The 18700-nt window shown below is 38.4% G+C and overlaps 2 protein-coding genes across 3 annotated transcripts in view; one reads left to right on the top strand and one right to left on the bottom strand.

Moving 5' to 3' along the window:
• The window catches only part of pold4 (DNA polymerase delta 4, accessory subunit), a 5664-nt gene extending 4893 nt beyond the window's left edge, over nt 1-771 (bottom strand). Inside the window, exon 1 of one of the 2 annotated variants that reach the window (XM_053334160.1) lies at nt 10-34. The gene's annotated coding sequence lies outside the window, so the exon portion shown is untranslated. Of the gene's footprint in view, nt 1-9; nt 35-676 lie in introns of those variants that run through there. The other variant, XM_053334152.1, reaches the window with a different exon arrangement.
• Nucleotides 772-8881: 8110 nt separating this feature from the next.
• On the top strand, nt 8882-18187 carry p2rx3b (purinergic receptor P2X, ligand-gated ion channel, 3b). The gene is made up of 12 exons (XM_053332434.1): nt 8882-9006; nt 10063-10198; nt 10494-10565; nt 12334-12403; nt 12544-12637; nt 13435-13512; nt 13612-13753; nt 15203-15339; nt 15926-16019; nt 16625-16690; nt 17361-17438; nt 18062-18187. Exons 1-12 carry the CDS (start codon nt 8885-8887, stop codon nt 18185-18187), a joined length of 1215 nt encoding a protein of 404 aa, XP_053188409.1. The 5' UTR covers nt 8882-8884.
• Nucleotides 18188-18700: the final 513 nt, after the last annotated feature.

Genomic DNA, 18700 nt, shown 5'->3' on the forward strand with positions numbered 1-18700 from the left:
CATTCCTACCTTCCTGTCTTTTTTTCCCGTCCTTGCTTCCTTCCTTCCTTCCCAGTCCGAGTTTGACACTCCTGGTCTAAATGGTCAAAAACTGCATGTAAATACAAATTATAACAATAGCGCTTATTTTCTAAACCTTAAAGCTGCACGCTGAGGAGGTGACACCAAAGTCCATTTAAAAATATGATGATTTTGTATTGAGTTGCGCCTCAGCAAATACATATGGCTGGTGGGGTTATATGTATTACATTATAATGTTAAGGACGATTTCGGCTTCAGTTCGGTATAATAACAGTAGGCCTACTCTACTCTCTATGATAAATACAAGTTCAGCCCTTAAAGCTTCTCTTTTGATGGCCACTTATTTTAAACAATTATTCCATAAAAACACAAAGAGGTTTGGTTGGACGAATGTTTAGTTGGACGGACAGTCATGAGAGCGTTAATACGTTATTACAACTTTATGTACATCTGTAAGGACACTCTGGTCACTATAAAAAGACATCGACGAGCTAATGCCTGTCAGTCTGTGGGGGAGGGCACAGGAAATAATCTGATGTTTGGGTGTAGCTCGATAGACAATGTTAAACGTTTCAAGGTTCATAATTTATGTCGAGCTTAATGTTTTGCACATATACCATTTTTTAAGTCCTCGATCTTGTTGTGTCAAACATACCTGGATATGTAAACAGTAGAAGATCAATCAAGATGTATCTTCCTGTTCAAAGTGTTTCCTCTTCATTCAATCTGCCAGAAAAACCAGTCGACCAAAACAACGACTCTTCCTCTACAGTCTCCACAGTATGCTGGAGTCCAGGTGCTGCCCCCTGCGGTTTGCTTTGTATATTACAACACAGAGGTATACATACTGAATTACGCTTTTTATGTTTATAGCGCAGAGGTTCTAATTTGTTGCGTCATACACTGGAAACAAAAAGCCTGACAACTTATATCTGGTCCTGTTCATCCCCTTTTCACTGAATTCATAAAACTTCCCTCAGGAAGACGCTATAGAGCTGCTGCAGCAAGCAAGAAACATAACATTTTATTTCAATCCAAATGCAAAAACGTTGCTAAATTCAAATACTATTCACACTGAAACCATGTCTGTTATTATTGTCTGTACTGTGCATGTTGTGTTATGTATTATTGCATGTATGATTTACTATGTGGTATAACCAACCTGTGAAGCCAAGGACAAAAATTCCACATTTGTGAACAGTCAAGATCATTATTAATGTATATTATAGAGTCATTTCAGGCACAACTCATATCTTTTAAAAAAAATAATTAATTACAGGTGCACACAAGGATTCAAGTTATAACTGTAATTTATATTTATATGCTGCTTGAGCTCCATCCACAGAGAGCTGGACTCAGCTCAGTGATGGCTGATCTCCTCACCACAGCAGACAGTGAGAAGACTTTATTCTTTATTTGGAATCCCATTAGATTCTATAAAGTGATTGCTTGTCTAATATAAAAGTGTACTGACATTATCTTTACATCTATAATGCTTTTATGGTGTGGACGGATGTAATGCTGACCTTAATGATGATGTAGTGATGGGTGACAGGAAAGCAGAGGACAATAGCTGCTTCTCTGTCTCACTAGCTGTAAAATATCCAAATCAATACAAATCTTTTTGACGTGTCCTACACCCTTCTTCCTTGGTCTTTCCCTCTCCATGTCTCTCTTATCCCTCCATCCTGACAGATCACTTACCATTTAATCTAATCTAAGCTACTTTTGTCTGTGTGTGTGCTTCAGTGTTAACTACAGGAGAGAAATGCCACTCTGTATGTCTCTGTATTCACATGAAAAACATGAGACTGATCATGTAAGAAATAAAAAAACACATGATGGTAATATGATTTAATGAGCTCTTTATCTTAACAATTACACAAAAACCGAGCAGTGTTCTGATAGAACACACTTTTATGATGTGCTACATTCACTTAACAAGAGCCTACAACTGTGCCAGCAGCTCTGTGAGGACAGCCACAGCAGTGCTTTGAGCTAAATGCTAACATTAGCATGCTCATACTCTCACAATAATAGTGCCCAGACACCTATAGCCTAATGTTTACCGCCTTAATTTGGCATGCTAACATACTTACAATAATAGTGCGTAATATGGCTATAGCCTAATGTTTACTGTACACACGTCTATTCACAAGTAAACATGACACAACACTGTGTCAAATTGAAACTCTACTATCAAAACCTAAACTCTGCTATCAAAACCTAAACTCTGCTGTCAAAACCTAACAATCCTTTGTCGAAATTTAACTCTGATGACAAAATTACACATACTTGCATACACTTTCAGATCAGGGGGAACACACTAGTCTACTTTATATAAAACACTGCAGTCTTTGATTTTTACTGTTTATTCAGAAGGCACATTTTCAGGAGGCACATTTTCAAATAACCAAAAAGCAAATGGGCCTACTCAATATTGTACATTGCAGCACTGTACATTGCAGTAACATGAATTCAGATAAAGCAAAAAAATAAATACTACTAATAATAATAATAATAATAATAGAAAAAACACTATACTGTACCTCATCGACATCGCAAGCAATGTCTTCTCCCGCTAGGCACCGGGGAAAATATCCCCTTGCATGTCGAAACCATCCATGGATTGCTGTCACCTGAATGTCGCCGCAGGCCTGTTCCATTGCCTGCAGAAGAGGCATGCGGGCATGTGGTTGGCGGTCATATACACGCCATCTCCAAGCTGAAAAGAATTCCTCTATAGGGTTTAAAATGGTGAGTAAGGGGGCAAGTATACCACTTCAAATTGATTGTAGTTGGTGAACCATGCTTGGACCAGAGCAGCCCGATGGAAACTGACATTATCCCATACCACTACAAACCTAGGCTGATCGGAGGCCTGTACTACGAAGCTGGATTTTCTCTTATCGAGGTAACTTCAGGGTTAACCCTGGGTTTTCCGTACTACGAAGCTGGTTCACTTCTTACCGGGGTAAATCACCATGGTAACTTATGCTGAATGGCTAACCTGCTCCGGAGCAGGTTATGTTCTGGATAAGAGATCAATGAGTATAAAAGCACCACCTCCTGACCAATCAGTTCTCTTAGAAAATGACCTGTCCATTCTTACAGTTTTTTCTGAATGCTTAAGCGCTAATCATGTTCTTGTAGCACAATTTCTAAAACTATTAATACATATAGCAAAACCACTCACTGAGTTAGCCAAACTAAAAGCACAAATACTGCTTTGCACTCAGTTTGTAATTTTGTAACACACACTTTGCAAAACTGTAGGCACAATTCACTGCACAGCACTCTTTTTGCAGAACTTTAAACACAACTCGCTGCTTACACTCAATTGCCAAATTTCCAAAACACTCCTAGCAAAATTATATACATGTATGGCTATTATTTACACTATTTTGCCAACTGTCTGGCACACTTACACATGTGAAAACAATTTTAGAGAATTAGTTCACTTTGCAATCAGCCTAAGCACTATAAATAAGCCACAGGTAAGCTGTCTGTGTGGAGTACAATGGAAGGAGCAAGAAGAGTAAGAATCAGAGGAGGCCGAGGAAGAGGACGTGGACGTGGAGGTGAAGGAGTTGGAGGAAGAGGACGTGGAGGTGAAGAAGCGAGAGGGTTAGAGGAAGTTAGAGGAAGAGGACAAGGAGGAGCAAGAGGAGGACGAGGAGGGGGAAGAGGAAGGGTAAGAAGAAGAAATAGAATAACTGATGACATCAGAGCAACAATAGTGGACCATGTCATAAACCATGGAATGACCCTGAGGGAAGCTGGCCAACGGGTTCAGCCTAATTTGAGCCGCTACACTGTAGCGAGCATCATTAGGACATTTCGAAATGAAAATTGGTAAGTACAGTCACAATGCACTAAGATTTGTAGCACTGCCCTACTCTAATGAGAAACACAACAATACCATACATGCAAAAATTCTGAAATTGTTACTTTACAGAATTGCTAGACATCCAGATGTTGGGGGCAGAGGAAGAATGTTCACTCCAGAGCAAGAGCCCCATATAGTGAATATGGTGATTGCCAATAACGCAATAAGACTACGCGAAATACAGCAGCGTATAATTGATAATGACACCATCTTCCAAAATATACGCAGTGTAAGCATGTCAGTACTAAGTCGTGTACTTGCCCGCAACAGAATAAGGATGAAACAAATTTACAGAGTTCCTTTCGAAAGAAATAGTGAACGTGTGAAGCAACTGCGATATGAGTATGTGCAGGTAAGCTATAGTGTCATTGGTTCTGAATTTTGAAGTGCATAGGCTACTGTAGTGCTGTGTATGGGCCTGATGTGTTGCATTTGTTTTGTCTTGTCCAGAGAGTAATGGAGCTGGAGGCAGATTCCATGGGACACGAGCTGCTCTTTGTCGATGAGGCAGGTTTTAACCTCAGTAAAACAAGGAGGCGTGGTAGGAACATTATTGGACACCGTGCAATAATCAATGTCCCAGGACAACGTGGTGGTAACATCACCATGTGTGCAGCTATCAGCCAAAATGGTGTTGTTCACCATCATGCAACCATTGGCCCATATAACTCTGCACACATGACTGCATTCCTGGACACCTTACACGACATTCTCACTGTTCAGAGACCAGAGCAGACCCGATATGTCATCATATGGGACAATGTTAGTTTCCATAGGGCTGCTTTGGTCCGAAACTGGTTTACTGATCACCCACTCTTCATGGCACTCAACCTCCCCCCATACTCTCCATTCTTAAATCCGATTGAAGAGTTCTTTTCTGCCTGGTGCTGGAAAGTCCACGACCGCCATCCCCATCAACACGCAGCCCTTTTACAGGCAATGGAGGAGGCATGTGGAGATATTGAGCAGGCATCATGTCAGGCCTGGATACGGCATGCAAGGAGGTATTTTCCCCGGTGCCTTGGACTGGAGGACATCGCATGTGATGTAGATGAGATTTTGTGGCCGGACCCAGAGAGACGGCATGATGTAGGCTGATTGTCTTTTTTTTGTGAATTTATTATTTTGTGTTCTGTGCTGTGTCTTTGTTTTGACAAGTGTGAATAAACACCGATACTTGAAGTTTGGATCCCTGTGTGTTTACAGAACTATGACAAAAGTATGACCTCAAACTGACCTAGCCTACCTTGTGCACAGAGAAAGCAAAAGCCAGATGTGTTTTGTATTCATACCATCAGTGTGTAGTTGGCACATTATGTGCTTAGTAAATGATGGCATGTGTTTACTGTTTGATACGAAAACACCATTTTTACTAAGGTGTGAAGAGTTAATCAAGCTGTGTTCGCTTTTGCAAGAGAACTATAACGTTTTGATAATTTGGTGAAAGGTTTTCTCATTTGTGTGTAGAGTTTAGCAAAAATAGCCAATATTGCAAAAAATGTATTTAAGCATTCAGAAAAAACTGCAATAGTGCTTAATTAGCTATAGCCTAATTAATTTTAATCAATTTAGCATGCTAACATTTGCTAATTGGCCCTATTAGCTAGTGTGGATAATAATAGGTAAAGAAGAGTAAAAGAAAAGAGTAAAGAGGGAGAAGATTTACACATTAAAGTGGAGCAAACAGGAAACCATCTTGTTTATTATTCTGAGGTCTCCAGTCAGACTGACGACTGACGTCCAAGAGGATGGAGAACATATCACACACACACACACACACACACACACACACACACACACACACACACACACACACACATACAAATGCCAGACATCATTAATATGTAGGTAATATGTGGAGATTAATAGCTCCAGCATATGGAAAAAAAAGCTTTTCCATTTGGAGCCATTTGGGCTTCTCAGCAGTTGATTAGACAGTACATAATATGTCCTTCATGTGGTTTTAATGTTGGTAACTTCATATTTATTGACTGTTGTATGTTTTGTCTCACCAAGCATGTAGATGCTTTGTTCCCTATAGACATGCATATCTACTTCCTCTGTTCCAACATGATAACAGCTTCATCAATTATTTGAAACAGTCTTTTAACATCATTAACTTGTCACCAGAATAATTTCTCTCCATATGGTGTTGCATCATAACCTACAGAGTAAATAAATGATATTAACAACTACATGATAACAACAAATAACAGTGTAACCTGGTTAAGATCCTAGTTGAAGTTGTGTGTGTGTGTGTGTGTGTGTGTGTGTGTGTGTGTTCCTGTTAAAATTGATTTCTGAAGGCCTGGTTAGGGGTAAGGTGTGAATTGAGGTTATGTAATGGTTTCCATAATGTTAGGCTGTCCACAGTCAATGGAAATCAATACAGTGTACTAAGAAGGATAGCTGGGGAAGAAGAATATGCAGATTGTTGTAATAACACCATGAGAAGTCACTTCATTTCTACATTTATGACCTAGAGCTCAAAGTGGTGTGTGTGTGTGTGTGTGTGTGTGTGTTTGTATGTGCATGTGTTTGTGTGTCTGTGTGTGTGTGTGTGTGTGTGTGTGTGCGTGTGTGTGTGTGAACATATAATGTATATGTTGTCCATCTCTTTGGACATCAGTAGTCAGTCTGACTGGCGACATTATAAATGAGTTGGTTTACTGGTCTCTTTGCTTTTATGTGTGTGTGTAACTCTGCTCTCAACTCGTCTGTTTTTCCTTACTTGTTACTCCCCCCATGCTCTTGTCCTCCACTCCTCCCACCTATTTTCCCTCTTTTCTTTTCCCATACCTACTCACTCCATTCCTCCTTTTCCCTCCTCGTCCTTTATCTTCCCTGCCTCAAGAGACAGAGAGAAAGAGAAAAATAATGATTTTTTACCACTTCCTGGTTCTCATCCAATGGCAGTCCATTATCGACTTGTCATAAGTGACTGCTGTTTAATGGAGGCATTCAGAGACTCTTGAACACATTAGACTGAAGGCAGCTATGATTGTATTAGTGTGAAATGTTATCTCCTCAATATGGTTTGTGATGTGTACTCGGATGTAGAGACTGATACATGGGCCTGATAGAAGCCTTTTATACAAAATGAGGTCTGGTCTACTCACTGTGGTCCATCTTTAACATGATGGACATAATGCAGTTTGAATTCAGTTATTAAATATTTATTGTAGAATTGATCAGCTATACTTCACAGGTTGTGTGAGGGAAGACATCTTCTGAACTCATGAATTAATACTGATGGGAGTTTTCAATCGTTTCCATTTAAAGTATGTTGTTGCTGATTCAGGCAGGATCCAGACTCATTGGTCATATTATTATCCTGTTAAATTAAATGGAATTGGTCTTCAAATAATATTCAGTCTAATCGTCCACCAGTTGGAAGGTTGGCAGTTTGATTGTGTTTATATGTACAGTCCATTTACCATTTACATTAACTTTTCAAGTCTGTCTTAAGCAGCAGTCAGGTGTCCACATGAACAGTAAAGAGGTTTTGTACAGACTCATTCAGCCACATGCCTCAAAGCTCTTGTGGGTCTCTTTCATACCATCAGCCATCAGACTGTACAACAGCACAGCTCCCAGTACTTCCCACTCCCACTAATAAGACTTAGGCTGTCCTTACTGTTTAATCGCAGGAACACTGCTGATTATTTTAGAAATTCCCCCTAGTGGGGGGGTCTTAGTTTAAAGACTTGAAGCAAGGAGACAGTCGAATATCTATCACAAACAAATAAACCTTCCAACAACCCTAAATGTGTCCTTTCTCTTTCTTCCTTTTTCTTTAAACTCAATGATTTCTATTTTCTCTTTCTCTCTACTTTTGATTGAGCTGATTGATGCTTCATTATCATCTGTTTTAAAAAATGTAACATATGTGTGTTGGGTTCATGTAGATTCTTCTTGGCTCTGCTTATGACCAATATAGTTTAGCCTGAAGACTGGCAGTATGGTGAAAATGCTACCCCAGATACATCAAAAGTGTCTTTTAGGCTTTTTTAATTGAACAGTTTTTAATCTGCTTTTTCGTTGTTGTTGTTGTTTTTAAAGGTACGATTTTAAAGATAGTTGTAAGTTAGTATCTTCTCTTTGCTTCCACACCTTTTACCAAGCTAAACTAAACACATTCGATACCTTTCTCTCCCTGGACGCTAAGAGATTGAAACTGATATTAAATTGATATTTATTTTGCTGACTCAACAAAAAAGAGTCAAAGGAGATGTATTTCCCAAAATATTTGATTGGTCCTTTAGGCAAACTAATTAAAAGAACAATTTTATCTCCAGTAGTTACACATACTCATTAAATGAACAGATTACATAGGAAGAAAGCTCAATGTTAACACTTCTGAAAACAGATGCTGCTGTTTTACTCCTTGACCGTAAACCTGTGGTTACTCAAACCTCCATGATGCAGTGAGCAGAGGGAGGGAGGAGGAATTTGAGGAGTCACTTAGATAATTCAAGGGAAAACCTCAGAGTAAGTGGGAGGAAAGAAGAGACTGACAGAATGGGTGAAGAGAGAGATAAGGACAAAGAGAGGGAGAGAGACAGCTGTTTGCTTGTTTACTAGTTTGTCAAAGCCTAAAGTTACAGGAAGAGGAGGATCAGTGGAGGCTGGTGTCACTGAGCTGCAGGGATTTCTTCACTGTATTCTCCAAAGCTGCTCTGTTTCCTGGGTGAGGAGATATAACTCTTGGATATCTGGATGCTTCTCTCAGTGTTGGACATGTTGGTCATGTGATACAGATTTTCTTTATTTTTCAACACAGAATAATGATGAAGATGTCAGCCACAAATCGGGACCTAAATCTGTAGGCACATACTGCTTTATTTGGAGTTAAGTTCATATTGTGGGATTTTTGGGGTATTTCTATCATTTCCATTTTATTTCTGTAAGACATATCACAAATTACAAAACACTATCTTTTTAAAAATCTACTCCCACACACATACTGCTAGGATGTGGTCATGTATTACAGACTTCTTCACCTACGAAACCACCAAGTCGGTGGTAGTGAAGAGCTGGACCATCGGCATCATCAACCGTGTCGTCCAACTCCTCATCATCTCTTACTTTATTGGGTGAGTATGTTTCTATGTTTATTATTGAAATCCTGAATCTAATTAAAACAAAATATGAGACAAATCAGTGATGGAATAGTGCAAAAATAAATTTTGTAGGTTAGATGGAGTAACAGCAGCTGCCAGTTACATAAATGTATATATTAAAGACATTTATATTGATAGACATTGATATTGTAGATCATATTGTACAGATCTTTAATTACTAACTACTAACTAAATGCTGTGATGATGATGACATGATATGGCAAGCAAAAGCTTAAATGTGAATGCACTGTCATTACCATATATTAAATGATTAACTATGTGTTATCACATCTACAGTAGTTATTCAAATGTCAAACATCCACAGGTTAATGTTGAAACAGTAAAACTTTATCTTTAAAATGAAAGTGTTCTATATTCTACATGAATGAGTCAGATTTATACAATTTGGACAGATTAGATGTCTGTGGATACAGTTTTACAAACACAAGCCATATGAGGGTCATTGTTTTGTGATTTTAATTGAATCTGATCTTTTTCAATCTTATTAATGCTCAAAAAATATAATTGGTCAAACAATAAAGTTATACTAGCATATGTTTGAAGATGTATTTGTAGTTAAATCATATTTGTTTGCAAGATGATTTTTTCCCCAGAAATGTTTCATATTTATAAATATGCAAAACAAAAAAATGACTGAAACATTTAATGATGGCTAGCATCCACTTATGGTTTTACATTATTGCTTGGTTTCAATTAAGTACTTACTTTAATTTGTTTGTTGATATAAATCAATTGTATGCACTGCTCTTGTTGTTCAATGTCTTGTTGCTTCTCTGATTTGTAGCTATGGTGGAGAGTTAAAGCGATAGCTCAGATTTTAAATATAATAACTCCTTCCCAGCCAGACTCTACTGATAGCCACCCCATGTTAATGACCTTCTAAGTCCTTGACCACTAGCTCAAACCCTGTAACTGGAGATCTCTCAGCCAGCTGACAGTTACCGAAACACATTTGTTTGTTAAAAACTACACAGGTCAGTGTGTGCTTCACATTTGTGTGTATTTCAGGTGGGTGTTTGTCTATGAGAAGGCTTATCAGGTGAGAGACACAGCAATTGAATCCTCAGTGATGACCAAGGTCAAAGGTTTTGGGGTCTATAATGACAAAGTCATGGATGTTGCAGACTACGTCACTCCTACACAGGTATGTATCAATGAATTAATCAATGAATCAATTAATCTTTTTTATATAGCACCAAATCACAAGAAAAGTCATCTCAAGGCACTTTACATATAGAGCAGGTCTAGACCATAGTCTTTAATTTAATTTAATCTAATTTAAAGAGACCCAACATTCCCACATGAGCAGCACTTGGTGACAGCGGCAAGGAAAAGCTCCTCTTTAACAGGAAGAAACCTCAGGCAGGATGGATGGATGGATGGATGGATGGATGACTTTATACAGTGATTGTGATGTGCCATCTATGTGTTTTCTGCAGGGAGCTTCAGTGTTCTGCATTATCACCAAAATGATCACAACAGAGAACCAAGTCCAAGGATACTGTCCTGAGGTCAGTTACTGTCACAACCATTAATGCAACTTCCATACCATTGTAGTACTCCACCATATTGACACTGCTAACACCTTTCCAACTACTACACACTAACATTAAATCAGCTATAATGCATGTTTTTACAGCAATTTATCAAATGACAGTGTGTAATATGAGACGTACTGATGGACCTACAGAGAATTATTGATTGAATTATCACTATTATTGAATTATCCTGCTTTATTGAGCTTTATGGAGCTTTCTATTTCAGCTTATTCAGTTTAGCTGTCTGGCCTGCAACTTTACTTTTTTGGTTCACTCTTAGTGCTCTCTAAAAACTCACTGTATATATGCTCAGTAAACAGACACAGTTAGCTGTAGACCAGCTGGTGAACATAGCGGAGCATTTAGCAGCTGAAGAGTCAGATATTTCCCTCAGGAGTTGGTAGAGAGTAAAAACAAAGCTAAAAGAGTGAATATTATGTTTATATTCACCAGTTGGATAAAAACATGACTCCAAATGAATGATAATGTTGCTCTGTAGCTGCTGGATGTGGAAAAAAGCAGCTTGCTAACAACTTTGCCATAGTAGCTTCATAACGGTCAACAATGTATTCACAACTTGCTTCTGCTGCCCCCAAGTGGTCACTGCAGCTTTAAGAAACACAAAAACATTCATTGACTTTGTACACATTTATGATACCTTCAGTTTGCATTGCACCCTTCACTGTCACTGTTATTGCAAATAATAATATAATACGACCAGTCTGAAAAACTGTCATATGGACTCAACACTTATCAACAGTAAACTAATGTTTTGTCTGAGTTGTGCTGACTAGTAGTACAATTGTGACGTATTAATGTAGCACATCTCCAATATGAATACAGTATCCCAACTATGCTACCTAAAAGTATGAGATTTCATAATGACCAGTTCAGGGCTGAACTGGATTTATCAGTATACAAAATATGTCGACTTAGAAAAACATCAGGTTATTCTCTGCAGGACCTCGGTGCTATAAAGTGGGTTCCTTCCTGCACCAGTGCTTCATTGAGTTTGCCATACCAAAATTCAGAAAGGTGTTAGATTGTAGAAAAATCCTGGCGTTCTGTGTTTCCCATCAACAGATAATCTGTTTATTTCCTAATGTAAGTAAAAAGTTTCCTTTCAAATCCAGAGAAACCGATTTACATTTGCAGATTTTTCTACTTGGGGATCAGATGATTCTTAGATCTACATCAAGATCTAGCAATAAACAGCTTATTTAATGGTAAATGGTCACACATTGACACATACACAAACACTCACGCATCGATGGCAGCGAACTACCAGACAAGGTGCTGGTCAAGAGATCAAACAATTTACGCTGTGATTAGCCACATATGCCCTTTTAACTTCAGTGCAGTTCATAAACTGCATTGATTTTACATATTGGGACCATTAGGTCTTTAGGCTCACTTAGACATGCATTCACTGATTTGGCTCTTGTCCACTTAGAGGCAGTGGATCAAGCTTTTAAAACAATATGGACATATTATCACAGTATAGAGTTGATATGGCAAATTGAATAACATTCATTTTGAGTCATTTTCTGTTAGGCTGACAAATGTCACTTACTCTCCTTCTATCTTTGTCTGTCTTCCATTTGGTGATGACAACTCTCTGTGGGTATGTCACTACAAGTGTTCTCTTTCATATTACACCCAGTTATTTGATCCACTGTTGATGAGAAAATCATAATTCATGCGACTTCAATGGGTGTGTGTGTGATTGTGTGTTAACCAGAGTGAGAAGAAGTATAATTGTACAAAGGACAGCCACTGCTCAAGGTTCATTAACAAGCCAGGAAGTAATGGTGAGATCTTCCATCATTTTTAATTACTGCTATTCTTGCTCACACATATAAAATGTGTTGAATTAATGTGTTACAGTTCAGAGCTTCCTATTTATTTGGGATTTTCCAGTTTGTATAAGTCCTTTTCTTTTCCTGCTCAGGAATTCCTACGGGGAGGTGTGTTCCTTTCAACGCCACCTTAAAGACGTGTGAGATAAAAGGGTGGTGTCCTGCTGAGATCGACACTATCAAGACGTAAGACAGTACTTTGCATGTGATAGACAGATTTTGTTGTTTGTTTGTTTTTTGACCAGGCTTTACTATCACTGTGAAGAATATTGACTTGAAACCATGGAAGTATTATTAGAGTTGGATACTGTACCAAAAATGGCATACATTCAATACATTCAAATCTCAGCTGGCACATCCAGGTTTACTTCCGCATTATGTGGCTAATTGAAAATGCATAGTAGTGTTTCCCCTGCTGGCCCCGTCCACGAGATCCTGATCGGTCCATAGACTTTGCATTGTGATGATGTCACAGATTTTTAAATCACTTTTCTTGACTCAAGGAAGGTTTTTCATAATAGAAAGAGTCATAATTGACCTTGTCTGCTGTTTGAGGTGTCCTGTCGACAGTTTTACAGACGTCTCTTTTATAATGGTGGTCTGGGGTGGAAATGACCACTATCCAGCTCTTACAATTCATCCATGCTTAAAACACTGAGGGGGACCAGTGTTTCCTGCAAGATCATGATATGCAGTTGTATAAGTTAGTAATATCTATCCATGCAGATAGTTTTGGTTTTGTTAGTCCAGGTTGTATGAAATCTGTCTTCTGCCTCCAGCTCAATACAGTGACGGTGAATGGAAGTGTGTCCATTGGTAGAAAGAGACATCATGATAAGCAGAGAGAGAAAATTGTGTGTTGGCTGTGTGACGCCGAAAACAAACACAAGTAACTGTGTCTCTTCTATGTTCCTCTCTCTCTCTCTCTCTCTCTCTCTCTCTCTCTCTCTCTCTCTCTCTCTCTCTCTCTCTCTCTCTCTCAGTACACCAATGATGGAGGTGGCGAATTTCACCATTTTCATCAAAAACAGCATCCGCTTCCCATCCTTCAACTACACCAAGTATGACAAGTATCATTTTTAAAAATGACGATGACAACACTGTTGATGAAGCTTGATATGCTGATATACTGATGTGCTGATATGTCTGTGTTTGCGCAGAGGGAACTTCCTCCCCAACATTACCAATGATTACATTAAAAAATGTAATTTTGACATAGACAACAACATCTACTGCCCCATCTTTAGAGTGGGAGACGTGGTCCGCTTTGCAAACCAGAACTTCACCAAATTGGCAGACAAGGTAAAGTCAAAGGCTGCTGTCCACATCAAGGTTTTTTAGAAGAAATTTGCAAGACACGAGACATCAGTGCTGACCATTAAAATGACAGCTTTTGAGCATTTACAGTATTTTCTACTAAATTAAAATCACACCCTTGCTATGAGAAGGCCTAATTACTAACTAAGGTGTGTTAGTATGTAATACATTGGTTGTTGCTGTCTTACCTATTATCATTCTGGGTTATTACCAGAAAACTTGAGACATGATTTGTTTTTGCCTTTAGGGAGTCAAGTTTTACAGTATGCCTGATTCAAACGTCAAGTCAAACTCTAATCCATGTTGTGTTGAGTGTTTACGCCCAGCTTTTATGACCTTATTGTGGCTTAAATCAATACTGAAAAACCCGAAGAGAAGAGAAGAAGAGGGAAACATATGACACGTTATAAATCCTGGTTTTGCTGTGATAGTAGAATGTACTAGCCTGGCGAACGCCAGACCCTACCACAATTGAGGTAGGGTTCGGCAAGGAGCCGTCATTTCCTCGTATTTGAGGCGGGATCGACGTATATGATCAAATGCTACTGTATGCTACTGGACAAACTTACAGCCAATCATATCAATGATACACGATGATGTATTCAGAGCCTGTAGCGCAAGTTTTTGTTCTATTTTCAAATTGAACTTGCCTTCCAATGTATTTAGCCCACAATCTACTGTTGCTTTGAATGGTTGCTGCACCTCTGTGGCCGCCATGCTGGATGTTAACAGAGTCGCTCTACGGTCATCATCGTCTTGAGCCCATCTCCCCGTTCTGTGATTGGTTCCCTATTTCAGGCAAAGATTTTGTATCGGTGGCTATGCTAACTTTCTGAGCAAAGTGGAATGTCGCTTGAATGAGAGTATGGGTAAATCCAGGCTAACAATGTACTACTATCTGTATAGAAACCAAGTGTTACTTGTGAACATAACCCAGGAAGTGAAACAATTCTCCCAAACTTACCAGCCATCATTCGCAAGGTTAAGAGTAGTAGAGTAGAGGTCTTCACGGGTCCAAAAAGTGGTTAAGTAGAAAACCTAACTGAACTCGATGCTTCGACCTGATCTGAAGGGGACTTGATCACAACCAGAACCCAGTCATTTAGTGTTAACTATTCCTACCTTTGCTTTCAGACTGTGTTTAGGAAGCATACTGTAGGACTTTTCAGTTTCAGGGGTAAAGTTGTTGCTAACTTCAGAGTTAACCCCTTCAATTTACCCAGCAGTTAGCAAGCAAAACACAACAACATTTATTTACTGATACACTGTAGCTCCTAACACATGATCAGAGCTAATACTGACTACACCCATTCATATTCACTCTGTATTAGACATATTGACACACAGACCTGAGACCCATGGTAGTAAAATAAGACCCTACTGATTGGGACCTAGTGTACACATATTCTATAGTATGTATCTTTCTTCTGCCAGGGAGGAGTGATAGGAATAAAGATCGGCTGGATGTGTGATCTGGACAAATCAGACGACCAGTGTAACCCGTCATACTCATTCACCCGACTGGATGCCATGTCACAGAAGAATGCTGTCTCACCTGGATACAATTTCAGGTATACATAGTTCCAGGTTTGGGGTATGTAAGAGGTCCCTTTGTTCAGTTTTGGGTTTCTTTTTATAATGTTTCTATACAAAGATCAATCAATCAAATAGCATGCAATTCTTGGACCCCCAAGGAGGATTTTCAATTTCTGAAATAACTCCCTAACCTTTTACTGTTTCACTCAAATTTCCACTTGTACAGATATAAATCTAACCTGTTACAGGTCAATTCAAAGCTGAATGCTATTGGATTTGTCAAGTTTGTTAACACACCCTCCCCTTTGCTATATTGCCACCATAATGCTGACTCTCTACGCAATATATTAATAACACATGAGCATGGCTTTATGATGTTTGCTGTCAATATTCATGGCTCCAGGAGAATGAATCCTTCATGTTGTCTTCATCTTTGTTTTTTGTTCAACATTGGCATTTTTCTATGTGGGGACATAGCCAGTCTGAAACTGAGCTTTTGCCATTGATTTTATTTATTTTACTGAACATTTTCAGAAGAGCTTTTAGCTTCATAGTGTTTTCTGGAAATCCAAAGTGTATTGCATACAATTGCAAATGTGCTTTTTTTGCCTGTTTTTAAAGGTTTGCCAAATACTACAAAATGGACAATGGGACTGACTACAGAACATTGGTCAAAGCCTACGCTATTAGGTTTGATGTGCTTGTCAATGGGAATGTGAGTATACTCCTTATTTATTATTTATTAAATGTTTCAATTGAGAAAAAATAATACAGTAAATACATTTGTGTTGAAATGGCTTCACTTTCAGTTCAATAATGTATCTGCATTACATTGTGTATGACTTCTATGAATTGTCTTCTATGTATGTATATCAGGGATCTATTATTATAACTAGGTCTTAACCGAATCATTTATACAATACATTTCATGCAATATGGTCTTACTATTTGGGCTTGTCACTCTGAAAGCTTAATTATCTATGAAATGATTTCAAGTCAGATAAAGAAATGACTATTATACATCAACATTTTTCAACAAGTTTTCATGTTCTCCCCATTAATATGTGGGATTATTGGGGTGCTTTGGTTTCCCCCCACAGTTGAGTCATGCAAGTTTGTTGATATGGGATCTCTTTGTCAGCATGGGGAACCTATTTGAATGAAACCCCTTTTGATAGCAACCACCTCATTAATAAAAATGAATCAAGGGAATAAAGTGAATACTAGAAGTAATTCATTGCACTCCTTCATTTACCAAGTACAAGTGACAATCAGGAGATTAAAACCTGCTGATGTAAATTGTGATTTTTCCTTTTGTAGGCAGGGAAGTTCAACATGATCCCTACACTCATCAACATGGTGGCAGCCTTCACTTCAGTGGGAGTGGTGAGTTTTATTTGTAGTGGTTTTCATAAATGATAAACTGAGCTGATAATTGCCAATTTTATGATTTAAAGGTTCTCGTTTAAAACAATATGAGCAGACTTAAATATGGATTAAAAGACATACATGCCAACACCACACATCAGGTTAAAGTAGATTCTGAGTGGTAAAATCCTGTGTGTTAGTATTACAAACCATTACACTGTGTTTTACCATCTGATAAGCTTTCAAATGCATTCATCTGTTAGTCCAACTGGATGCCATGAATCATATTTAATTGTCTCACAGGTACTTTAAACAACACATCCCCATGTCTGTTTTCATGCAGGGCTGCTTGTGGTTTGAATCACTATAAAGGGTTGTATGCTTCCAATGCATTTTGATGGGAAACACTGGATGTAAACATAACTGATTAGTTTATAAGAAAACTTAAAGTACCTTTAAATATAATCATAGGTACAGTATGAACATTTCCTACCAGCTCACTGAAATTTCATTAATCTTTATGGAGCTTATGGATTCTATGGACCTTATGTAATTTCTGTCTAATGTATGTGTTATATTGGTGAGCCAAAGACAATTTTCCATGGTGGACAGTAAAGTTCTATTCTATTCTATGCTATGCTATGCTATGCTATTCGATTCTATTCAATTCTATTTGATTCTGTTCTAGGGCACGGTGCTGTGTGACATCATACTGCTGAACTTCCTGAAAGGAGCGGAGCAGTACAAGGCCAGGAAATTTGAAGAGGTAAAATACCCACTTCTTAAAATAATTGATAATTGATTGACAGTGAGTTTATGAGAACCAAACATGCAGGAACAGTGTTCAGTTTTATGCTCCACATGTCTGGAACAATCCCAGAGAAGACTGCAGGGCTGCTCCAACTCTCAGTTCTTTTAAATCATCAAGGATTGAAGACACTGCACTGTAACTTTGTATTCTCCTGTTTCTATCTGTCTTACCCTATTTCTACTTAATTTTATTTCCAATTGAACACTTTTAATCACATTTAAATGTCCTTTGATTTTGTCATGTGTGGCTTTTATATCTTGTCTTGATGCATTTTATGTTTGTAAAGCACTTCGAATTGCCTTTTTGTTGAAATGTGCTATACAAATAATTTTGCCTTGCCTTGACTTGCTACAGACACTGGTCATGTGAGACATCAGCTGTTCGTGTTGGCTGATGCGAAAAACTGTTCTGGGTTGCACCAGCTATGTCTAAGCTGCCCCCTATTTATTTGGATCAAATGGCCAATTTTTACACAAACACCGCAACCGGAGTTACGAGGTTTTCAGAAAGCGATATCAATGAAAATAGATGCAAGTAAAAAGCAAAACATCACTTTCTCTCTGTGTCATCTCCTGTAGGTGTCAGACACACCTATGGATACCCAGGGCAGGGGGCTGTACCGTTCCCAGCTGTCACTCAGACATAATGAGACCATCATGAGGTCCAGTGACTCAGGAGCATTTTCTATTGAACATTACAGCTAATGAACAGGAGCAACAGCCACAGCAAAGGGAGCAGTTGACGAAGGAACAAACATGTGGGTTGGGTTTATCCAATCACTCAAGGTCGGCTTCATAGAAAATGACACTTAAACGCCCCCCAAACAAGATCTGAAGAACTGTGCAGATTTGTAGAGATGCATTTATTGAATTGTTCTAGATGGCAAGTGATGATGTAATGAGAAACATTTACAAAAGCATGAGTGTATTTGCATGGTGACCGTTAGGCATGTGGCTCAAGATTTTCTGAGCAAGAATACATGAAATACAAAATGAATAAGATTTATATCATATTTAAGTTTTGTATAATAACTACTGTGATATATAATAACTACATTATAAACAGCTCTGGGATGAGGAAGCAGGAATAAACAACAAAACTGGCATGATTTGGTTCACTTGCCTCTTTAGTAGCTCTATTGTGGTGTGGTTTCTGGTCCAGTAATATTACTCTCTGTAATGGGCTGTTTTTTTTATTAGATAAAAGCAGCTGTCGTA

The sequence above is a fragment of the Scomber japonicus genome, chromosome 2, assembly GCF_027409825.1.
Source record: "Scomber japonicus isolate fScoJap1 chromosome 2, fScoJap1.pri, whole genome shotgun sequence".
In the NCBI taxonomy this organism is placed as follows: domain Eukaryota; kingdom Metazoa; phylum Chordata; class Actinopteri; order Scombriformes; family Scombridae; genus Scomber; species Scomber japonicus.

Excerpts from the sequence above, each read along its gene's own strand:
- p2rx3b (XM_053332434.1), top strand. The coding sequence starts at position 8,885 with ATGTGGTCATGTATTACAGACTTCTTCACCTACGAAACCACCAAGTCG. Across the intron at positions 13,513-13,611 it reads CCATCCTTCAACTACACCAA|AGGGAACTTCCTCCCCAACA; the intron begins GTATGACAAGTA and ends GTGTTTGCGCAG. Across the intron at positions 13,754-15,202 it reads TCACCAAATTGGCAGACAAG|GGAGGAGTGATAGGAATAAA; the intron begins GTAAAGTCAAAG and ends TTCTTCTGCCAG.